Below are 25127 nucleotides of genomic sequence, written 5' to 3' on the forward strand. Positions count from 1 at the left end.
AATAATGTAACAAGGTAATAACTAGAGCAGCTGATTGTTCCCTGGGCGAGGGAGCGGAGAGGAAATGATCATAACATGGTTTCAGATCCCTGAGGATCTGTTGCAACTGACATGAGAGCGTCTGAGAGGGCAATCATTGCCGGATGCTGTTACTCGTACCAAATGTTGCGTTTTGCTCCAGGCATTAAGTTGACATACACATACAGTAAATGTGCCTATAGCTCTTTTCTGTCTATACGTACTAAAATGTGGAGGTTTTAGGAGCTCCTTGAAGGAGAAATTTAGGAAATCCGCAACTCAGGCTTCACATCAGAGGCCCTTTCTTACAAACTCCCGACTTAAGATTACATTATAGCCTAAACAGTGCTCTCACCTTGAAATATGTTACAGTCAAAAAGGATTACTCACTTAAGATTTAGGGACTCTCACTCCCCATGTTATGGACTACACACACACACACACACACACACACACACACACACACACACACACACACACACACACACACACACAAGCAGGATTTTCTGAGTTCATAAAATAGTAGCACAGGCTGGCAAAACTGGAAATTAATTAAAAAGCAACTTGGAATCAAAACCATCTGAATCTTTGCGATGTTCATGTGTATCAGCAGATTATTGAAACCGCACAGCATAATTAACAATGCATCAATACACACACACACAAACAGCATACACACCCATTTCCCCCGTTTTCTTTCTAAAAGCTATTGTGGAATGTGCGAGGAAAAAACCTTTTCATCCATTCGGTAACTGTCCTATCTATTTCAGTCTATGTTGGGGTCAGCTCCAATTCAGAAAGCTTTTACACAGCTTTTCTGACAGTCTATCTCAATTTAGCAAAAAGAAAATTGTTGTGCAGGTCCACTTGGCTTTCTGTGTGGGCAAAATTGGAACCAATCTGACCCCAATATTTGTTTTGTTGGAAAAGCATTTCTCTTTGCTTCCTTTGAGGGGCAAAAAAAGCAGCTGCATCCAGGTACTGAGTGATTTATTGAATATAATGCATTAAAACATAAATAGATACATGATAGAGAATGTGTAGGTAGCTTGAGCTACAGATGACTGCTGCATTTGAAAAAGTGAAAAGTATATATATTCAGTTTTCATTCGTCTTGCCGAAAGGAGTGCATTTGTATTAGAATATGATGTATATAATGTATTAAACCACAAAAAGCAGATTATGTAACGCTGATGTACCTCAATACTAAAAAGCAAGCGGCTGTTCAGTGAAGCCTCTATACTGCATGTTTTACAGTGTGAATACAGCAGAGCTTTGGTCAAATATTTCAGACGTTCCTCCACATTTGCAAAGGAAATCTGGAACGTTAAGACAACTGTGGAGCACATGCACCCCAATATTAAGTGTTGGGATCTTATAGTGTTCACATGTTTAAATAAAGGCACTTATGAATGACATAAACAAGAAAATGAAGTAGCTGGAAAAGTAAGAGTGGACGAGTGTAACAAAATGTACAATAAATATAGTTAAACAATTTTTTTTCGGAATTCAAGTTCATCTAAAATCTCCCCTTCATGAGGTGAAAAAAATATTACAGAGCAACCTCTATTGCTTAACTAAACATTAACTACTTAATTTAGTTCACAGTCGCCTGTCTGGTGATGCCCAATTTGCAATAGAAAGTCAAACACTTTGTGGCACACAAGCCAAATGTCTGCAGTAGAATAAAAAAAAATCCAGATTAGTGTTTGGTACATTATTCAACAGGGGCGAAATGTGATACATGCATTCAGATAAAGCAACAGACTTCTACGTTGAATAGAAGGAAAAAATATATTTTTTTAGGCTTTAATAATATGTGGTCCATGGTATAAAGTGTTCCCTCTTCAGCCTCTCATGGTGCTTAGTCTACATTCCTGTACCTGGTGAAGAGATTGTAGAGGACGCGGAGTGTCGATTTAAGGTCACAGTTCACTATATCTGGATAAAAGAAGAAAGAAAAAAGAATTAAAGGGTTTTACACGGGAAAAAATTAAGTGAGAGTATCAAGCTCGTCTGTAGAATATAGTCCAATAATAAGACTGGCTGTAAGTAAGCTGCACTGTCTGTGCACAGCTTAATGTAAAGTCCCGTATCCATCAGACAAATCTCGTCTTTAGCAAACCAGGTTCTGCAGATGCCTGCAAGATGCTTTGGTTGCCACGACCACAAGGCCCAAACCTCTCCGCTTTATGTGATCATGTCCAGGGATTGAGCGTCCTAATTCTTGCTGTGAGAGATGGGTGGAGTGAAGTGGGGTACATGACCACACTGAGGTTTTTCAAAGGCGCACTCTAAAACGAGTGTTATGAGAAATCATCGGCAAAAATGGCTGCATAAAAAAAGGAACCCAAAAATGTCCTTTCTTTGTAAATAAATATTTAACGTTCCTTTTCTGCCATAAAAAAGTGACTGGGACATTTTTGTGAGTCTTACCCTCTGGTCTGGGCTTTGGTCTCTCCAGACCTCCGTCCTGCATCAGCTCAAAGGAGAAAGACACATTATGGACCTGCGGAGAGACAATGGAGACTGTTAGGATGCAGTTAGCTCAACAGGAAGCATGCTGACAACCATGTGTAGATGCAAACACCACACTCGCACACCCAATCTAAAGAGGGAGAGAACAAATCACAGGACTCCACACAGCTTCTCGCTGATAACGGAAAACAGACACTAGTTGCTAAATCCCACAATACACTCTGGGTCGATTCAATCGTGCTACGGCAGCTTCCTGCGTTGGCAAACACAACACTGCTCTGTTCTGTAAGACCATAAGCCTTCAGCAGCTGCACAAACACTCTGCTGCCTCAGTTATCAATGGACACATGTCGGCAGTGTCACTCAAAACGCTCCAAACTCCAAGAAACTGATACTGTCACTGAAAGCCAGGCTTTTCATGCCATTACAAGTGTGTGAGTAACAATGACAGTGCATGCAGGGAAATAATACACAGAACAGAGCATTTTAGTACATCATTATATTTTTTAAATGTAGCTGATTTGGAGAAGCATGCTGGAGATTTTGCTTGTATAGCTGCTAATTACGATAGACATGATGAGTTCACACGTTCTCCTACTCCTTTTCAAACACGTAAGATGCAGTTTCTTGTTGCTCATTTGAATATAGTCATCTGTCTATCCATCTATCTCTATTAAAATGTAATTTAGGGTCTCACATGCATAATAAAACGCATCAGAAATGATCAGACATTAGCCTCAAATCCAAATTTGAAATATTGTCATTTTAGTTTTTCCACAGTTTCCTGAAGCTGGGTTGATTTGGGCGTGTTTATCCCCGATCCATATCATGTAATATGGATAAAGTTAATCAAAAATTCAAAGTCAGGTGTCACTTGATACTGATTTAACATGTCAAATTGAAATCCCTCAACGCTCCTTTCAATAGGCTGCGTTTGGAAACGCTCACTCTGAGTGCCGGAGCGCACTCTGGCACAAACTGGACCGTTTGTAAATTCGGAGCGCTGTTGAAATGTAAGGTTCGGTTATCCAGAGCAACGTACTCTAGAGTGTCAGAGCGCACTCTGGGCACTCTGTCTTGGGAGAAGAAGCAGCAAAGCGTCGAATGGAGTGAATGTGTAATGATGTTCGTTAATTTATGGAGAAAAAGAGGCTCCGTGGCTTCAAACAACAGCTTTCTCATTTTAGCGTAGAGCGTCAGATTGGATTTACAAACGCGGCCACAGTCAGGAACAGACAGGGCTGTACCACACCAACTCTGCTTTGCGCCGTGGTTGTCGCGGAGACGGAAGACAGTTACAAAGGTGGGATCCAAGGAGGTGTCAATCAAAAAATGATCTGCCACGCCCACATAGTCTGAAGAAATGCTATTATCCTCAAAATGAGCTGTTCTGAACCAGGCTACCATTCTTTAGCAGTTTCTTCATATTTAATTCACAGATGCATTCATATGACTATACATATACATATATATATATATATATATATATATATACATATATATATATATATATATATATATCCATCCTTTACACTTTGTATTGTGCTCCATTTAATTCTTGGTTTTTATTGGATCAATGTTGACTCACTGGTTACTTTTTTCTTCTTTTTTGTCATTTATATTTTATTGTAGTTTTCTGTAAAATGTTAATAAAGAGGGTTTTGTTTTTTGTTTGATTTTTCTTCGCTTTAGTTATTGTTTGTTGTTTTCAAGTTGAGGGGGGCTGTTTGTATAAGCCTCTGGCTTCTTGACCTCTCCTGACACTTTTTGTTTTGTCTGTTTGTTATTTTGTTTTATGTTTTCTTATTTTATGCAGTTTTAATTATGTAGAAATAAACTAGGACCATGTTTTCTTATAGTTGGGAACATTTATTTTCACTCTGACTTTGCAGATACTTAATGAGGAATTTGACTTTGATATCAGATGAAGATGATCAAGATGAAATGATGTCGATTTTTAATACAACTGCATTTGGAGAAGCACAGATTCAGTTCTGCGGGGGAAACCAGCAAAGATGTCTAAGCCGATCTGACTTGTGAGCAATAAAGAAAACTGAAGAGAGGAGGAAACCCAATCAGAGGGAAGAGATAGAAAGAGTTGAAAGATGTTTTCTATTCTCTGCCCATTGCATCTGTGTGTGTGTGTGTGTGTGTGTGTGTGTGTGTGTGTGTGTGTGTTCGCCCGCTGTGATGTACTAAAAGCTTTACCCAACAAGGGCTTATTGTGTGAAAAGTGTGACCTTAGCCATCTAATACAGTCAAAGAGAAAAGAGGAGAATGAGCCTTAAGTAGAGATCTACTGAGCAGAGGCAGGAGTGCTGTCTTGATGCCTCGTGCTACTTTTCACAGCCCACCCCGGGTGTATCATCGATAGGCCCTCGAGGCCTTCACACACACATACACATACACACACACACACACTCACACACACACACACACACACACACACACACACACACACACACACACACACACACACACAGTAATAGAGCTGAGCCCCTAAGCCACTCCAGTGTTTCCCTGTGCAAAAGGAGATTACAGATGCTGTGGGGCTGGTGCCTGTTCTTCCGGGGCCAGGAGTGTCTGTGTGTGTGTGTGTGTGTGTGTGTGTGCAGTTGTGTACATTGTAGCACTGATGCCCATTCTGCTTCGCAGCTTGGCAGGGGCCGCTGGCCAAAACCCAAACAAAAGGCTACTGTGGTGTCTCCGCAGATTGCCTGTTCAGAATACCGTAGTACTACGGAGGCCAATGGAGAGGAGAGATGGCTCAGCACTGAATGGGCTGTGGGGAAAACGGATGGCATTTATCGGGCTATTGAGAGGAGAGTCCTGGCTCCGAGTGCACAGGCTCCTCAGAAATGAAGTATTGATTTGAAAGTGTTTCTTAAACTATAGGTCAAGACCAAAGATGCGTCTCCGGCCCTGTTTTTCACGGATCTTGAAAAGGAAGGATTGGATAAACTGATATGGTGGCGCTTACCACTAGTCTACATGCCTGTTTGTCCAAAGTACTGAAAAAATGGTGCATTTGTACAATTTGTGGAGTCCTTGATGTCCAGTTACGAGTTAACCAGAGCCACTCCACAAAAATCAGTTTTCCTTATTTGTTGGGAATAACAGCAGATGTTACACAATCGGCAAAGAAAAGAATAATGAAGAGCAGGCGGCTCACATTCAGATACTTGGATTGGCTCTCATCTAAATGACACTGGATTATAAATTAAATAATTTCTAGAAACAGATTTGACGACGGGACAAGATTTAGGTATCGAAAGTGTTCTGCTTTCCATTTGTGGTCCAAGTAGTATTGAACAACCATGTCTGAAAGGCGGGTAAAAGCTGGAAATTATTATTGAAACAATTATTGTCCGATGACTATTTAGCTTAATATATTTTTTTTAATGATCTGATTTAAGAAATGAGCAGAAATGACCAAAGCACGGAAGAGGAAGTGTCAGAGTCTCAGTCACCATCTCAGCCCGAAATATTTTCCCTTTATCGCTTTATCGCTGTTAGACGACTGCTGATGGGTTCTGAGATTGGAAATAAAGCAATGGTAATGAGGTTTAAGTGCCAGCTCTAAGCTTTAATTTAAAGGCAGAAATATCCAACTGTTATAGCCTTTATCTGCAAACCTTGGGAGGATAAAAGGGCTGTGATTTCTACTCTGTTCAACCAATAGAAATGAACACTGCCAAAGACTACTGATCTGAAAATCACCACTTTAATCAGAAAGTTTTATTCTAAATCCAGTGAGCTAAATTAGACAAATGTTTTTGCTAAAAACAGCTAAAAACAAAGCTTTAGTTCGTGGCTAGCATGATTAGATGTTTACTTTTGTCATTCTCCACAAAAGTGATCAAAATTAATATCATGCGCCAACATTAAACAGCTCGCTAACAAACCGAAAATGTGCATCCAGTCATATTTTGGTGCAAAGTGATTTAGCTAAATAGTGACCATGTGAACAGACGCAGTAGCAGATTGTGTTGAAGTTATGAAGTGAGAGGTGTTAAAACCCCTTTATTCAAAAGGTTTAACAAGATCGCTGTTGGAATCTGTTGTAACATGTAAATTTGAGACTACAGCTGCCGTTCTCCATGACAACGCTAACGACAAACATGTAGTTTGCTCATGACATTTAAGAATATATGGGTGCATCTGTGAAAAAAAAATGTCTGCACCATTATAGACTGTCTCTCTGCTCCTGTTTTGTTTTGGGGTTTTTTATAAGTCATATGTTTTTGTGTAAAATGTCTGATTGAAAGGAAATTAAAAAAAATCCCACATAGGTTGCTCAATGTAGGTTTCTGGTGGAGTATTTCTATAACATATATATAGTTATATATATATTATATATATATATATATATATAGTTTAGCAAGTCTCGTGTAGACAGATCTCTATGTTCGATGGTGCTAAACGCTAAAATAGCTGGCCAATGGCAGGCTTATACACACAGTCTACTATCTGTTGAGTAAGATTTAAGTCCAGCTCACTGGTGAATGCAGAAAAATAATCAAACTTTACCTTTTGGTCGAAATTCTCTGGTGTGAGGAAAAAGTTGTAGAGTGGCACAAAATATCCCTCCAGCAGCCCCATCAGCAGAACCAGATAAACACCGTCTGCAAACTGAGAGAAACGCAGTCGGATGAACAGACCAACTTACTGTTAAAGATGTTTTTAAAAAGATATTTTCATATAAACATCACTATAGTATACAATGTGCATGAACATCTGTGAACATTTGACAGTGTTTTCCTGTGTGTGTACGTAGGTGTGTGACCTACCTGTGTGTCCAATTCAGAAACCTCCAGGTTGAGCTTGTTGAGGTGTTTGTTCACAAATGTGATCAATGTCTGAGAAAACACAAAGGATTGCATCTGTCACATAAGTTGGCCACTTTTCAAAGATAGTGGATGCAGGTTTAAAGAGAAAGCTGCGCCAAAACGAGCAGGTGAAGTTATAAAACAAGGCAGAATACTGATTAGTCGTCGCTAGAATCCACCTTATTTAAATAGCCAAGTTACTGTCAATATCAACCCAGATTTTAACGCTAGCGTTCCTCTGTTTTGGTAGCCAATGAAAGGATTTAGTGAGTTTCACATTGCGTCGCTATGGCGATCAGCTTAGAATCTACACCGTGGGGTTACGAAAGAATCTGGTACCAAAAGTGAGTTGAAAGTCGAAATTATTTCTCCAAGGTCGACAATGAACTGTCACACTGAAGAATTTAATGCTAGTGTCTCGTAATTGCATAATGCTTTACTGGATTAAAAGGCTGTCTCCTTCGCTGCTGAGACAGTAAAAATAAAAACACTCTTTTCATGCTAAACTCCCCAAACTCCTTTATTCCAACTGCAATAAACATCTTGAATAAAAGGTTATGATTCACACATCTCCATAAACACTATGCCACTTTGCTCACAGTAGTACATTGTAATCTTATTCTGTCAAATTTATAGTATTATGTATTTATTCTGGGTTTTTTTTAGGAACACATGCTATATGGTTATTGTCCCAGTATGCTGAGCCACGTCTAAGACGAATTTCTGTCTTGACAGACAATAAAGTTCTCTGAATCTGAATCTAAAAAGCAGAGTCTTTTTCCCTGACAGCGATTACATTGAGCCCCATTTGTTTTGTAATAGAGACGACTGTGTTCCCAAAATCACAGCAACACGAAAAAGAGAAAAAACATTTTATTATCTGCATTTTTAAACAGAGGTAGACTGATCTATACTCACACAAAAACAATCTGTCATCAGCTTTTGATGTCTATATATTCTTGTCAAGGGCTTAGCTTGAAAAATTTACAGATAAAAACCTGCACCATTGGCTGGAGTACAAAGCACAATTTGGGGTTTTAAATACCTAAAGATTGTTTTTAATGCATTTATGTTATTTGCAAATTCTAAACCAGACTTCCAAGATGGTGCCATATATGGCCGATAAATTTGAGAGAGCCACTGCGAGCTTCAATACCTTTTTGACAACATTCAGTTTGTCTGGAGCGTGGTCAAACAGGGTGTCGAAAGCATCGCGCTCTGTGAAAGATAAAATAAGTGAATTATTTATCAAAAACAATAATATGTGAACATTCCTGAAAAAGTATTGTTCAACAATGCACTCGTCTTTATGAGGACATACCGTGTCTGCCAGAGAAAGCCCTGTGAGAAAGGAGAGAGGAAAAGGAACAAAGAGAGGGAAAAAAAGAGAAGGCAAAATATGTCAAACACACCAATAAGAGGCAGTATATGTGCTTATTAACAATTTCACACTTGCATATTCATAGAAAACGAGGCAAAATGAAAAAGGACAAGTGCTTCCAGTTCAATCACAGAGGAATGTAGAGAATGGAGGGATTATGTGTCAGAAATGACAATACAATAATGTAGCTAGGGTATCATAATTTGATTAACAATAAACGCAGGTGCACCTTGGGTATTTAAATAACCTGGGCATCATCACTGGGACGTTCACAATGATGCATAGTATAGCACAATGTAATAATCGCACCAGCAGGACAATGGTGTTTGATACAATGGATGAAGACGCGCCTGTGTGTACATGCAGGTTTTCTATGGGAATGGAGGGCCTCTCTTGTCTATTATTACAATGTTAGCACTTTGGAGGATGTTGTTGTTGGAAAGGGTCAGGTGGTTTTGGAGAGAAGGGAACACTGCAGTGTGAGTGTCCCCGAGGAAGAGATATCGCAGTGGGCAGGCCAGCAAGAAATGGCAGGAACACACACACACACACACACACACACAGAGGCACTCACACACATGTTCATGGTGTAATCTGTGATGGCAAAGGCAGGCAGGTCTGGGCAATGGTCCTGGTGGTGTGGTAATAACCGTATTTCCACTGTGACCATGCAAGTGTGTGTGTGTGTGTGTGTGTGTGTGTTATTATTAACAGTGTATCCATCCACCATGACAAAATGTGTGTGCTTGTGTGTGTTGGCCTGCTGTTATCTCCCCCGTTGCTGCCGTCAGGCTGCAGGACAGCCTCACAGGGAGACAATAAGTGTGTGTGAGACTGTGTGTGCTTGTATGAGAAAGTGTGTGTGTGTGTTTTAAATTGTCTAATTCTTCAGCTAAGGGTGCCATCACATATCTTGTTGAGATACAATGGTTGTCTACTCACTGATGCACAATATTTCTTCAAAGTCTAAGTCTAAAACACAGCGTGCTGCACAGTTTTGTTTGCAGCAAAGAAAAATATTCAAGATTCAACACAGCTGTGAATTCTACTGAAAGTCTTTGTAGAAAATAAAAATATGTATATACAAATAATTTTATGATAGTGATCGTAATGTGTCCGTTGCATCAAAGGTCAAAAACTGTCAAGGTCCAAAAGGAGGATCTGAATTCTTGTTTCGATCAGTAGTTTTAAATTATATTACTAGTATTATCAAGTGGATTTTATCCATTTGAAGATGTATTCTGTTCGGATTTTTTTTTATTTTTACATGCAGGTTTTATTGTCTTTTTGTCTTTTATGTGTTTCAGATGTGAAGATGTTAATTTATTTCTTGTAAAGCACATTGTGCTGCATTTCTTGTATGAAAGGTGCTATACAAATAAATTTTATTATTATTAAATTATTATTTGATTGGACATTTTCTGATTTAAATTTTAATTTATCTATTTTTTTTTGGCAAAAAGTGAGTTGAGGTGACAAAATCCAAAATGTTACATTAGTAAACAATACAGTTTATCTTTATGGATTAAATTGATGCCAAACTGACAAGAAATGTCATCAAATGACATATATATATAGTTGTAGTCTTGCAAATAGAGATCCTAAAAAAAATAGAAAAACAAGAAAGAAAGAAAGAATTATAATTGTGAACTTTCATACGGAAATGTTTATATACTTTTGACAAGTCAAAAGAGTTCTCAAGAGTTTCAGCCTCAACTGTCACTGCAGCGTAGAGAAATATCCATTCCTCTTAACCTGTTTTACGCCGCCTGTTCATTGCAGAAAAATGATTTATTCTGGTTCGCTGTTCTGTAAAAAAGACTACAGAGTGGCAAACGGGGGCAGAGTTGTCTCAGGTCCATGTATCATCTGGCAAACTAAAAGACAAAAAAACAGTTTGTTTGTTTTTCTGTATAAACCAAATATGGAAAAACACATTTGTTTTCTCGTTTTCTGCTTAAAAGGTAAAAAAAAATAATAAAAATGAGGAAATAAAAACAAAATAATACATCAAATTTACGTTGTTCTTTATTTTGTTTTATTTTCTTATTTCCCATGGTGTCATTCTGCTGTGGCTCCATGCTTTGTACATGCCATCCGCAACAAAATGACACCATGGGAAATAAGAAAATAAAGAAATAAAAATAAAGAAAGACATAAATTTGACTTGTTATTTTGTTTTTGTTTCCTTATTTCTATTTTTAATTATTTTTTTCCCTTAAAGCAGAAAATAAGAAAACAAATGTCTTTTTCAACGCAGGCTGGGACCATGGATGGGACGGGCTTGACGTTTTAAAGTCGTATTATGCTGTTGTTATTGATTATAAAGTGCTGCCGAGTCGTATACTATGTCACACTAGAGGCTGACGCTGTTGTGTTAAACATCATGCCCACCATGTTCTCTTTTACTTCCACGATGCCAGCATGCTGTCTAAAATCACACTCTGGGGGCAGATCTGTGTAAAAATTCAGACCTGGCATGAAGAAGGGGCTTCGCAGAGGCCATAGAGCGCAACCTCTGTGTAAAAATTCATGGTTCGGCAAGTGAAACGTATTTACACAATCACAACAGGGGGAGAAGTACAGTATGTTCCTTCTGGTAAAAATACTCAGAAAGACCATTAAAGTAGCATTAAGTCCAGCAAGCCTTTTTGATAACGAAGTAATAATATCAATCAGTGAAATAGTGAGTTATTACCAGCAGGGCTATAGTCTGTACCAGCACTTCTGTCTTTCAACACTGCATCTAAAAGCTGCACATGTATGAGGTGTAAAAATGAGTCAGATGGCAGAGCGTACTTACTCTGTGTTGCCTGTGATTTCCTCTTGAATTTGTCTAGACTGAAGGATGCCCTCTCTTTTCTGCAAGACATAAATGAAAGACACTTTTTGAATGTAGGATCAAAAAATATACCGGCTAATGGAAAAAAAAGTAGAAAAAGCTAAAGATGAATGCAGACCCACCTGGACGACCACTACTTGAATAGAAACGTGGTCAGGCAATCTGATTGGTGCTCTGAAATGTTGCGACAGCGCCACCAACAGGTGCAGGATGGCAACTATACTCTTAGCATGAACCGCTAACGTGAAGCAAAGAGGATCAATAGAATCACAAACAAGCATTAGTTATGGAAAAAATAATGTAAATATTTCATGCATTCAGTCTTTCCAATTTACCCAAGAGTGAAATTTAATGATTTTAATGAATAAAAACAATAATAAGACATGAAAAAATTAATGACAAAGATGCTTGCAATTAACAGGTAGACATGTTACCCATTTACCAATGTTTTTTCTGATCTTTATCTTTAATGTGTTTTAATGAAGAGTCTGTGTAAATACCTCGCTGTTAGGCAAGCCACATATTTTCTTTTATTTTTAATCCTTCCAGGAATTTAGAATTAAAAGTTTTATGGTGCAAGGTCATGTAGCTTTAGCGGTAAATACAAACACGAGGTGCCAAAAGTTGCCTTGAAGAGATATGAAAAAATAAGGTCACACAAATACAACCTTTTGTTCAGGAAGAAAAGACACAACAACTCGACAACTCTGGTGAGTGGCTGCATCCAAAAAGCCTGTTCAGTCACACATTTAGAGCAACATGTCTTTAGTCAACCGAACAAATAAGATTTACCTCTGAATACAGAACCAGGATCAATTAAAGTGTCTGAAACAAGCCTTTGACTGAACCTCACAGCAACGACAAAACACAGACAGCGAGCTAAAAGCCTTCATAAAACCTTTTAGATCCAAACTACATAAGAGGGTCCAAACACAAAACTGATCAGGAACAGGTTGGGAATCCAGAACTGGTTCCAAATTTGTAATTTCAAAAGAATCATCAAGAAATTTCACTTTCAGTTTTGCTCCTAAATGGACGATGCAGCGCAAAGTCAAACGATTTGTTAAACAAGACATTTCATCACAGGAATTGATGAGAAGATTCAGGCTCATGAAATGATAGCAAACCTTGCTTCAAGAACAAATGTTTTTCTAAAGCTTCTGAATGGGGAATAAAAGGAGGGACAAACAAAAGTGAATTGATTCAAAAAAGAGCCCCTCAAATAAAAGCACTGCAAAATCAATTACACTGCACGCCTTTAAAACGGTCCTTCTGCAATTTTTAAGACACCCCACACAAATAGCTTTCAAGGACAAACTTCTACCAGCGGCGCCTTTAAGGATGTCAGATTATTTCGTTTGAAATAAACTAATATGATATGGCTTTTTCTAGTGCACTCAAAAAATCTATTCTGCTCCGTATCTTAAAGCTTTTCTCCAATTTTATCCGCTCTTTAGCCATGTGCATCACATCCATTTTCACCTCCCTCCCGCTTAAATCTCATGTACATATTGCACCTAATGACATAAGTAGATGGCAGTGTGCTGAGAGCCTGATAGTAATTATTACTCCCTGTGGCAGATAAAAGAGTGCCATCAAAGGAGAGGTGGAGAGCTCTACTGACATGCATGGCTACATCCCCTGTTGTTCTCAATCCAAAGCTGACAGCTCAATAAAAGGGATATTAATCCAACGGTAAGACAGGTCCATTCAGACATAAATCCTTTAAGTGGGGTTCTTAAAACAACCCTGCATGTAGCTACTACTCTCCACACATGACGGGAACAATGACAGTCACGCTATGAGCTTTTATTCCTTATTCTTCAATGAGATGTCAAGGATAGGTGTCATTAAAACCTGTCATTATGAATGTCATTTAGTGTGGAAATTATAATATCAACGAAAGACAAAGCCAACTTTGCTGCAGAAAAGTCCAGGTGGAGATTCATAATGATAATGTGAGCATGGCGCTCTTTTTTATTCCGTTTTCACAGACATGCAGGGGGCGTCAAATGGCCATGACTCCCTTGAAAAAGAGATTTTTAATCTCAGTAGGATGTACAATGGTTGAAGAGACCAGTATTTATTTTTAAAGGCCCATCTAAGGACGGGCATTGCAAACTAGCTGAGGCTATATACGTCTATTAATAATATTTTTAATTACAATTTGTATAAACAAAAATCTGAATATCAGTCTGAGGGCCCTATCTTCTATCTAATCCTCTCTATCTTAATTTTGCAAGTGTTGCGATTTGTGCAAAAGTACGGGGCGAAGAGCAATATAGATCAGTGGGTGTGGCTATCAGTAAATGTAATACTCCTTTTTTCTGAATAGAGCTTAAACGCAATTGATGTAACTCAACGCAGCCTCCGTTAGCTGTTAGCTGCGGCCACCAGCTGCTCGGAGCTAAAATTCATTTCAACACAGATTTGTGTTCACATTGTAGCATTAAGGTAAGTTCGTCATAACACTACTGTGAGAGATTCTTACCACGCAGGCAGACAAAAAAATGACCTCATTTACTCCCCATGACTCTACCCTCGCAGATCCATCACCACCCTCATTTTCAAAAACTCACTGGATCTACGCAGATCTCACAAATGACCTATTTTGGATTTAAAACTGATTTTCACAAAAAAGGTAAATGTTCACATCTTATTGTAAAATATTTCCAAAATTTCACCATGAATCACCAACTTTCCAAAAAAAAGCTATGCAGAAAAGGAATCAGTGACACACAGCACGGATGGGCTGCTGTAAGCCAACGTATCCTGCATCAACAGCAGAATACAGAGACGTATGTGGTTATTCTGTGGCAGCCATGTGTCATTTGCACATGATTTAATGAACACAGTGGACAGCTGTATGTAATGGCACTGTGCTCTCAAATCAGAGGCTGCAGATTTATCAACACACTGTATCTCTGCTGCTGCCTCCACATGGCTGCAGGGATTTAATGAACAGCAGAAGAAGCTTTTAATACAGCATGAAGCAGATGTGGCCGACATATTGTAAGAATCACTCAAAGCTCCTGCTCATTTGACAACATTTTGATGCCGATTTAAATGCATCTACTGGTTGGAGAATGTTTAATTAAAATGTTTTGTTTCGCATTTTAAGCATCTCTGCTGCACATTTGCTCCAAGGATTTCATTTGTGCTGCTAAATAATACAACCAGACTGGCAGTGAAGTGACTTTTCACCAGAAATACAATTTCCACTAAAATACCCAACTGTTAGAGAGCTACGTGCGCTGGTGCCACCATGAAAATAGAGCCATAAGGCTTGATGTGCTTCCCCGGGTCCAGACATTATAATCCACATACTGCACGGAGTTTACTGATTCGTCTTGGATTGTGAAATAAAACAGCGGTTTCTCGATTAAAATAAAAAACAACCAATGAATGCCGCATTCAAGCTGCATTCAATTTCAGCCGTACATAAAACGATGTATTTGCCCATTGAACTTTTGAATCTAAAAAGAATAAAACCTGTTTGGCTACCTATTGTTGCACAGTTATATATTATATAAACAAGCTTCAAACTTCAATTGAAAAAACGTGCTGCTAAAAAATGTAGGAAATAATAATTAAAAAAAAGTACAGATCACAACATGACAGTTGTATAGAAAGTAAGAAGTAAAGTATCTGAAATTATTCTTACAGTCCACATTCCAGCGAATATTCCTGGTGGAGAGTTTGAGCGAGTCGTTGATGCGCTCTAGGACAGTCTGCAGTTTTTGTTTCTGGGCGATCTCCGACTGGGTCACCTCCGCCACGTTCAATTTTTCACCTTCCAGCTTTTCTGAAGCACAAGACACAAGCAGAGACACACAAAAATGAATTTCTACCAGCTTAATATTCACCAACATATTCAGTTTTCAGTGATGAAACATTTAGTTTTAGATTTTAAGTCAAAACAGCTAGGGCATCTTATAATTATGATTCCGTACATTTTTGTACAACTACAATACTACAATAACAGCACAAAATGCAAAGTTTAGTTTGGTGTCTCAGTGGCATTTACTCCACATGTTTAATTCAACTCCTCACCGAACAGTTTCTGCAGGACCTGTCCGTCATACAGATCTTCAGCCAGATCCTTCACAATGATCCTCTCCCCGACCAGAACATCATTTATCCAGTCGATCAGTACCTACACGAGCAGAATAAAAGACTTATTACTTAGAACATGTTCAATTATTTTCAAACGTTACCTTTGAATGTGATGATGTTATAACAAGAATTTCTTATTCAGTAATTAATTCGACGTCCACAGAGAATACTTAAACCTAATACAATTTAGCAGTTGTAGCTCTAGATTTACTAACATGGTCTGCTCTGTCCACCTGCTGAATTCAGGGATGTCTTTTGTTGTTTTTATTGCATATGTACCATCAGTGCAACTGCATGCTGATGAACTGCTGGTTTCAAGCTGTTTTACAGATTTTCAATGAGATTTCAATGTGAGCTTTCGCTCAGTCACTCAAGGACTTGGTGATTATCACTGAAGCCAGACCAGAGCTAATTATGCTGCTAAATATGCTGAGGATGTTCGACCTGCTGCAACATAAACTTTTTAAAACCTTTTTTAATCTAACAAAAGTACCATTTCACTCATCACCACAGTACAGTTCAGTTCAGTACACTTTTTTTGCGTTTCCATGGTAAAAAGTTGTGGATGGTATCTTCAGTACCTTTGGAACCGACCCCATATTTTGGTCACCCCTCGTCTTGTGGTACCTTCATACATTAGTAAACTATAACTATAAAATGAAAGGATGTTTGCAGCTTCTAGCAGCAGCTGGAGAAAAAAAATATCTCACTCAATTGGGTTGACTGCCAGCAACTTTTTAGGTGAAATCTAATCCTCACTTGGAGAAAAAAAACGTGTCGGACTGTCGGAGCTTCGTTCTGTGTGCTAGGGCAGAATAAACCTCAGCTCTTGCCTGACATAGAGTCAGTGCAATAACACACTATTTATAGATATATCCCAACAAAAGAAACACTCACTGCAGCCTGCTGTTTTTTTGTGCAGCCCAGTTCTGTGGAAAATACACCCCACAGACAACCTGCAGACTTCACTCTGTATCATCGGTGAACAAGGAACTACAGCGAGTGACAACAGCCCCGTCACATCTAAGAGTAATGTCTGCGGTGGAAATGCTACACAGATTTACGATCTCGGTACCTCTTTGTGGGTGATACTTTTGGTTCCAAAGGTACTATACCGATAGCCTTTGATGGAAACGCGGCTTTATTAGCTCTTTATTTTTAATTACTTGTTCCCCTTGTTGTTAAGAGATGCTGCTAACTTTATAATGTATCCAAGATAAATGGTGGATTAAGTCATTTGAACTTTACCTTCATGAGCTCCTGCAGCTTGCGGTCATTCTTGGAGTTGGGGTCCACCATGGTGCGGACTTCATTTTCCTCTAAAGGACGAGCAGAAACAGGATGCATGTTAGAGCTAAGAACATATCATTCTAAAGTGAAAGAGGAATGCAACAGAAATCACACAAAGATAGCATTTAATCGCTTCTTAAACTTAATTAACTATGCTTTTTCAAAAAGTTTTTAACCCCCCCCGAAGTCATCAAATCACAGAGCTGCTGTTTGAGCTCAAGTCTCAGCATGTCCACTGTTGCTGTCCTCACACATTTCCTCCGATGACTCGTGTGATCTGAGTACACAATGCTGGCCAAATTTGAAGAAAGCACATATTGCACAGATAGATGTATGTGCACGTGTAAAAACATCCTCTTGCCAGCATCACTGGCCAGTTTCTTTCGCTAAATAAGCACAGAACTTTAAATGTTATTATAGCATCATTGAAAAATGTTGCCTGAGAACCAGACAAGCTCATGTTGTAGAGAGAAAGTCAGTGATGAGCCCTAAAACCCGGGATTGGTTCCCTCGTTTCAAAGCTGAAGAGACTACGACATAAATTTCATCAGTAAATACCCCGCTTGCAAACTTTGAAGCTTTTATGTGTCTTAAAAAAGGCAGTTGCTAACAAGTGACTAAATGAGCCCACAGACTGTCATCACATTAAGCCTTACGCTTTACAGCCTTGTAGTGGTGGCGACGCGAGCGTAGTGATGCTCGTTTATAGCCTGACAATGGCTTTTTACTTCTGATGATCACATTTAGGCTCCAAAAATCCTTAAGGTGATGTTCATTATTGAAGATTATCTGATGGGACAAAACGTGTAAGTATCATAAACGTTTGTTTACCACAGAGATTATTTCTGCAGTAATCCAACGTAAAAATCCTACAGGCATTTTGACGAGGGAACTAGGGCGATGTTAGCTTCTTGGTTGGCCTAGAGAAAAATGTCCTCCCTGGGACGCTCTATTATAATAATATTATAATTAATAATGCCCCCTTGGAAATAAAAACTGAGAGGCTCTAGACTAAAGCACATTTTCTGGCTTGGTCCGGTGATTTCAGACTACTAATGCATACTAATGGCGTAAATCTCATTGCCATTTAAGGCAGGTGCTAGACCAATAAAAGACGGCAATGAAACACACAAAGAACTGCAAACTGGAGCTCCCTAAAGTGCAAATTATTTGCCACATTTTCGTACGTGGTGTCCCAAGCAAGTGGTCTTCAAATCTAAACAAGTGACAAAGTTAGCTGGGCTCAGCTCAATAAGATACTTATTTAAATGTCTTTTGATTTACTAAATGTTTGACCCTTTTTGTAATCGTGGTCCAAGGGCTTCACCTTTTGCCATTTGAAGTGAACATTTTTAAGAACATATTTCAATGTGTGTAATAGGGACTGTGAGTGCAGCGGTTTACCCAACATGGTGTCCTCAGGGTCCAGCTCATAGTGGGAGGGGCTGAGAGGAAGGTTGATGGCATTTATCCCTTCCTCCTGAAGCTCAGACACTATGAGAAAGAAGCACAAACATTATCATCACATTATCTTGTGCATGTTTTGTGCAATTTGCATGTTATATGTGAACTTGAATTGTTGTTGACTTTCGTGTTATTTTCCACTTCTCCTCTGTTTCACATAAATGTAAATAAATAACAAACTTCTTAAAGATAAGGAAGGCATTTTTACAATTGTAAACAAAATTCCTATTAAAGATAAAAACCAAAATGTAAACGCCTGTCTCATTTCTGACTTCCCTAAACACCCGGGCACTTCAGTGTTCAGCAGATCAGCTGAGACAAAGACAGAGCACCTCCCTGGATAATTATCAGTTGCGCTGCTGTTCAGCAGCAGTTTGGACGGCTCTCTGAATCTTCTCACAAACAGCCGTTAGCAGACCCTCCGCCGAGAGCTCCTTGACGTCAGACAAACACAGAGCGGTGTCACTTCCTGCTTCTCAGCGGGCTTTACAGAAGCCCAGCATGCAATTCTTCTCAGTGTGTCAGATACCTGAAGAGGCTTGATCTCTGCTGATCTCTGTGTGCGAGACTCTGTGTGTGTGTGTGTGTGTGTGTGTGTGTGTGTGTGTGTGTGTGTGTGTGTGTGTGTGTGTGTGTGTGTGTGTGCGCACGCTGAAAGCATGGAGTGAACATCCTGTGCATTTCTCTGTGCTCACGTGAACAACATCCTCTCAATCAACACATCCACAAGTGCTTGCATGTGCAGTATGTGAGCGGGAACATGCTGAGATATATCACACCGCACAGGAGTGTATGAGAATATTCCTGCATGAGTGAGTGACAGGTGCTTTACTCTTTTCAGTCTTGTCGATTAGATCTTGCATGGAAAGTAAAACATTGCATGGATGTTGCATTTACTTTTTTATAATTGCGTTAATCACCAGCCAACCATGTCGAGCTAGCTTCTCAGTAAGTGGGGACGTGATAACGCTGTAAATTCAGGCAACGGAAAAACAGTATGGCCATTTCGCAGGTGACCTCTGACCTTAAAAATCTGAATGAAAATGGGTTAAGCGGTTATCCATGAGTGTCTCCTTTACAGACATGTCCACTTTCTGCTTGTTGCATGCACTTTTCTGTTGCCATTTGATTCCTAAAAAAACAGTTTGGTAAGAATTGCTTCACTTTTTCAACATGGACTTCATAACTGTTTTGAAACGTAAAATAATGGTATTGAAAACGTGATTAAAAAGGCGATTAACTGCGATTGACTATAGCAAGTCTGTGATTAATCGCGACTCTGAAAAATAATCATGATAACATACCAAGCATAATTAATGTTACTAATGTTCTGTTGAGTATGACAGTGTCAACCCCAGAGTTAACTTCTACGGTGTCCAGTTTGTCAGATTTTTCTCATCACTTATGTTCATCTGTTCTGTGGTGATGAGAGACTCATGCAAAAATGTCCACTTCAGTGATACAGTATAAACTTTTATGCAGAATTTTCTTGAAATTTAACGAGTTACTGTTTAATGGGTGTCGGAGTGTCGGAAGCAGAAAAAAAAAATATTTAGGATCAGCCTGGGACATCTCTCTCATCACCTTCAAAAACACTTAAGAAAACACAGTAAAGTAAAGCTGCAGCAGGATTAGCATTACCTAATTTGAGAGACTGTTTCTATGCAGCCCTGTTGACATTCATTTGTTGCTTGTTGCTGATGCCAAAGTTGCCTTATGAGATGGAGAGATATAAAGAATCGTTCCAAACTGAAGCTGTATTGGGCAACCAAGCGAAAAAACACTTTGAAAGTGGGGAAAATCAGATTCACAAACACTGAAAACCAAGCTACAACTCCTCACCTGACCCTGAAACTAAAAACTAACAAGTTTCTTTATCGAATTCTTACAGCAGAGTTGAATTAAAAAAAGGAATGTGAAAAAAAGTATTTAGATAGGTGCTATTATGTTAATTAAATTAATTAATTTTTAAAATGATCTATCCGATGAGGGCTGGAGTAAACAAAAAGCACGACTCAAGATCAGGGATTGGCATTCAGCGTATGAGGACAACGCACATCTACAGATTCCAGGACATGGATGGAATTTGGTTTAAAGAATTTAATTAGGTTTTTTTTCCCCTCACGCCTCATATTAAAGACAAGTGTCATTCTCAAACAGCGGCGTTGCACATCATGCTGGCACATAACTCAGGGTTCATACACACTTTTACCAATAACTTTCAATGACATTTCCATGACTTTGAGGCAAACTTTCAAGACCACACATCCTCTGAAACAACCAACGGTTCTTTTTAATTACTGTATAATAGTTTTAAAATATATGTATATATTTTAGAGAAAATATGAATTCAGAACAGGATTAGAACTGAATATTTAAATATAATGAAGGGAAGGTTCATTATTTGTAAGAGTAGAGGTGGCGGTGCAACGAGGTGTGGCGTGCCAAATTACTTTTTCAAGCACTGGGGAGGGACTTTTGGGGGGTGGGGGGGTGGTTAGCTTGGGAAAGGGGCATAAAACTTTAAATACTCATATGAGGTATGGCTGTGATGCCTAACATTTTACCAATTAGCACAATCTCATATTACTGTAATTATGACTTGTGCTATTTCAGGTATGCAGAACCCAAAGGGGCGTCACGTGGTGTGTGGTGGGTAGATTTACATGCAATATCAGTTGTACCAGACAACTGTCTTTTGTAGGTCACATTCCCCCACATATACAACATGCTCATGATGTTAGCATAAGCCTATGGCATTTTACATTGCATAAATTAGCTTAGTGGCTAGTGGACTTTTCCTCTACTCCTAACTTAACCATTTTACTATTATTTATGCTTTGACTCACTCATCATTTAATCGATATAATGATGCAGATCTATGGATCGTTACACCTCTAGGTATTACCAGCTGTGTTTCCATCCTGTTATGTCAAGAAAGCCTACAGTACTTTTGTTTTGGGTTTTTTTCTATCATAATTTCATGCAGGGGTTGACCGATATTGGTTTCTCAGGGCTGATACCAATACTGATTATTAGTAGTCAATGAGACCGATAAACAATATTTAAACCAATATGCATTTACAATAAAAATGAAAATCTTTCCATCAATATTTAGAATTTAAAACATAAAAAACCCCAACACAAAACTTTGTTTAAATGTCTTTAGCAAATGTTTAATCAGAACTGAGACTTTTTGACATAACTAACATAGCAACTTTCATATACGGCAAGTTTCCAGCAACTTTCTTTTATAAAGTTCAGTGAAAATTTTAAAAAATGAATAAATAAAATGATCTCCCTGAGGATAAACAGAATAAAAATTCCTGCCATGCTGGCACTTTCTTTGCATGTATTGCATGTACTGTCTTCCCAAAGTGTACTTTTGAATTTTTACTTTAGTGCAGATACAGATGTGGGTGGGACATTGGACGAGACAGCCACAGAAGCACACTTTTTTATAATGAATTTTATCATCAGTCATTCAAATAAAACGCTGATACAGATAATCTGCAAAATGCCAAATATCATCTTAAATAATCATCCAGGACGATAATCAGTTGACCCCTAGTTAAAACACATTCGCTCCCCTCTATTAACACATCGAATATGTTCAGTACAGGCTTTATTTTTGTTAGTATCACAAGCAGACTGAAAAGGAAACACAGGTGTCCTCAGTGTCTTCACTGTGCATCACTCCTCCCCCTTTGGGCCAGAGTCATAAACTGAGAGTATGTATCTATATGCTTGGTTCAATAAGGTTACCAATAAAAAGCCACATCATTCAGGAACACGTCCTCTGTGCGATGCCTACATGTACAGAAAGAACGCATGCTGATGTCCTACCTGGAGGGCAGAGCGCTCCACAGCCCATGTCTGTCTGCCTCCGTCCCCCAGTTTCAAGCATCCTCTCCTGGCTAGCAGGACCAGGTCTCTCCCCTGCAGCTCATCCTCGACACCTGATCCCAATATTAATTCTGTATTTGCTCTATTTCCACACGGGAATAGCACTGTCTTTCCTGATTTATGTGTACTTTCAATTTGCACTACATCCACCCTGCACAGTTTATATCCGTCTGCATGCAATGCACAGCCCTGACCTTCTCCTCTCCTTTCATACTGCCTCGTCCCCATCCTATAGCTCTTATTCTCTTCCCTTTCCCCCCTTATCCTTTTTCTCATCCTGTCCTCTCTCGCCGGCACACACAGCGACTGCCATAAACGTCACCAGGACTTAAATCTAATCAATGATCTCCACAAGAGCGGCCAGCCCACGTTTCCCATCAAATCATAGTACACTCGGTGTATATGTGCAGCGAACACGAGCCAGCATGAATGTAATGTGATTGCATGCTTGTCTCGTAGACAAAGGAGACATAAAATGGGGCTCAGCTGTGCAACAGTGCCCTAAATGACACAAAGTAATCATGCAATTGAAAGGGACCTTTCTCATTTGATGATAAAACCTGGCTGTTTACAATTAATGCCTCTGAATTTATAAACTGAACTTCTGGAGTTTTCTTATTTACAGCACCTCCTTGGTAATGAAAGACCAACATAGCGAGGTTTATATGAAGTAAAGTGAGCTAAACTCAAGTGTGCTTAAGCAAGAATGAATCATTTCGAGCTGCAGAGCTGATCATGACCTTTGACCGTGCTCTGGGAATCAACCATGCAGTGTTTTTACTCTCTCCTTTGGCTCCCTGTTCATTTTAAAATTGATTTTAAGATTTCACTGATCACTTTTAAAGCTCGTCTGTGTCTGGCCCCAAGTTACATAACAGAAATGTTGACATCGTGTAAGCCTTAGATCCTCAGGTGGGGCCTTTCTGGCCATTAAAAGTCGAAGCTTAAATCTAAAGGAGGAGATAAGACTTGCAGAATCAGAGACTTCTTTTAAATCACTTTTTAAAAACCTATTTTTAAAGACTTGCTTTCGTGGGAAGTCGTCCTTTCTTTTCATTTATTTTATTTACATTTTATTTATTTTATTTCCTTTTATTTGTGGTTTTGTTGCTTCTGGTCTTTTTATATTTTATATTGACATTTTGCGTCCTGCATCTTGCATTATTTGTCCTATAGTATTTTAAGTTTAACCCAACTCTACCTTAGTTTTGTCTCGCTTGTGTTCAGTAGGACTGTTTGGCTTTCTGTCATAAGGCCTTCTATGTATCCCATTTCTGCTTTTGCTTTGCTTGTCAAAGCACTTTGTGAACTCTAAACTATTTGGCATTTTGCTGATTATCTGTATCAGCGCTTTATTTTAATGATAAAATTAATTAATCACATTACACTCAACAAACACCAGGGAAGGCTTTCTAAAATACATGCAAAAAGTGTCAGCATGAGAAGAACCTTTGCTTTGTAAAACCTCAGAGAGGTATTTTTATTTGTTCATTTTTTATTTACATTTTCACTGAACTTTATTAAAAAAAACATTACTGGGAACTTGCTGTATATGATCTTGAAAATTTTGATTAGTTTAGATTAAACATTTGCTAAAGGCATTTAAACAACTTTTGTGTTGGACTTATTCCAAATCCTAAATTTTGACAGAAATATTTCTTTTCTTTTTTTTTGTAAATGCATATCAGTTCCAAATATTGGTTATCGGTCTCATTAAACACTAATAATCTGTATCGTATTGGCCCTGGAAAAACAATATTGATCAACCTCTACTATATCAATAAAGTTATTATTACTCATAACTTGTTTATTAGTAAATATGGGGAGGGATTAAATAAGTGCCTACTTCTCACTCCTTTTTTATTTTCTTCATTGTCTATATATAATACTTTTTTCCCTCTGTCTACCTGTTTACATGTTAGAAATAAATCCATTTTTATTATTATTATTATTATTACTTATGTCTGTGAGAGGAGGGGAGTCTTCAGGAGCCCTCTGTGTGTCACGGGCCTGTGTTTACTCGTGCCTCATTCCTCACTTATTACAGTAGTAGCGGATTCAATACCTTACATGGATACAGACACAGCCCGCGGCCATGAAAACACGCACAAGTAACCACACGTTGTACTTTATGGTGTTTCTACCTGATAAATATATGTTCAAAGCAGAACTAAGCGTATACATTGGTGTTAAACGTGTCTGCTCTCTGAAATGCAGCTGCGTAGTGAGTTAGTGTTACTTTTGTCGGACTTCCACGCGCACTGCAGTACTGTCTGTGGTATAAAATACTGTTATAATTCAAATTTATCTTCACTGCTTAATACTATGCAGTACAAAGCGTCGACACAGCTTCGTGTCCGAGTCGTTATTTCGCGAGTTGTTTACCTTCTTTCGCCTTTTTCCTTCTCGCCAAAGTTCCTCCAAGTTTTCCCAGGAAAGAGTCGTCTTTCTTTCTGGAGGACGGAGATTTGGGCGTCGGAGATTTCGGAGAGGACGGGGACTTCTGAGGCGAAGAAGCCATCGTCGTGACGATAATTTAATCCGAGACAGTGAACCCAAAAAACTGTGCGAGTTGTGGTGGAAATGAAAGTTGGATGGAAAGTCAAGTAAAAGAAAAAAAATCACCGTCCACTCCCTAAAGCGGAAACGGAATTCCAGACATTTTCTCCTGAAGTTGCAGTGAGTGGCCCCTCCTCTGCGGAGGAGGGCCAGTACCGCAGGCGGAGAGGGCCGCCGGGCGCGGGAAGAGGAGGCTCCACAGCCGGCGGGTTCAGTTGCTGGCCGGAGGGGCACCTGCAGGAGC

General features: G+C 39.0%; 1 protein-coding gene across 1 annotated transcript; it reads right to left on the minus strand.

Moving 5' to 3' along the window:
• Positions 1-991: 991 nt before the first annotated feature.
• On the minus strand, positions 992-25091 carry parvaa (parvin, alpha a). The gene is made up of 13 exons (XM_042495973.2): positions 24710-25091; positions 18359-18448; positions 16913-16983; positions 15602-15704; positions 15213-15353; positions 11671-11786; positions 11510-11568; positions 8647-8666; positions 8482-8543; positions 7287-7355; positions 7027-7128; positions 2455-2527; positions 992-1959 (listed from the first exon to the last, which is right to left on the minus strand). The coding sequence occupies exons 1-13, from the start codon at positions 24843-24845 to the stop codon at positions 1883-1885; spliced, it is 1119 nt and encodes a 372-aa protein (XP_042351907.1). The 5' UTR covers positions 24846-25091; the 3' UTR covers positions 992-1882.
• Positions 25092-25127: the final 36 nt, after the last annotated feature.

Source organism: Plectropomus leopardus, chromosome 7 (genome assembly GCF_026936395.1).
Source record: "Plectropomus leopardus strain MGB_pleo_1.0 chromosome 7, ASM2693639v1, whole genome shotgun sequence".
Lineage (NCBI taxonomy): Eukaryota > Metazoa > Chordata > Actinopteri > Perciformes > Serranidae > Plectropomus > Plectropomus leopardus.

Excerpts from the sequence above, each read along its gene's own strand:
- parvaa (XM_042495973.2), bottom strand. The coding sequence starts at position 24,845 with ATGGCTTCTTCGCCTCAGAAGTCCCCGTCCTCTCCGAAATCTCCGACG. Across the intron at positions 11,569-11,670 it reads TTCAAGTAGTGGTCGTCCAG|AAAAGAGAGGGCATCCTTCA; the intron begins GTGGGTCTGCAT and ends TATGTCTTGCAG. Across the intron at positions 7,356-8,481 it reads AACTGAATGTTGTCAAAAAG|ACATTGATCACATTTGTGAA; the intron begins GTATTGAAGCTC and ends GTGTTTTCTCAG.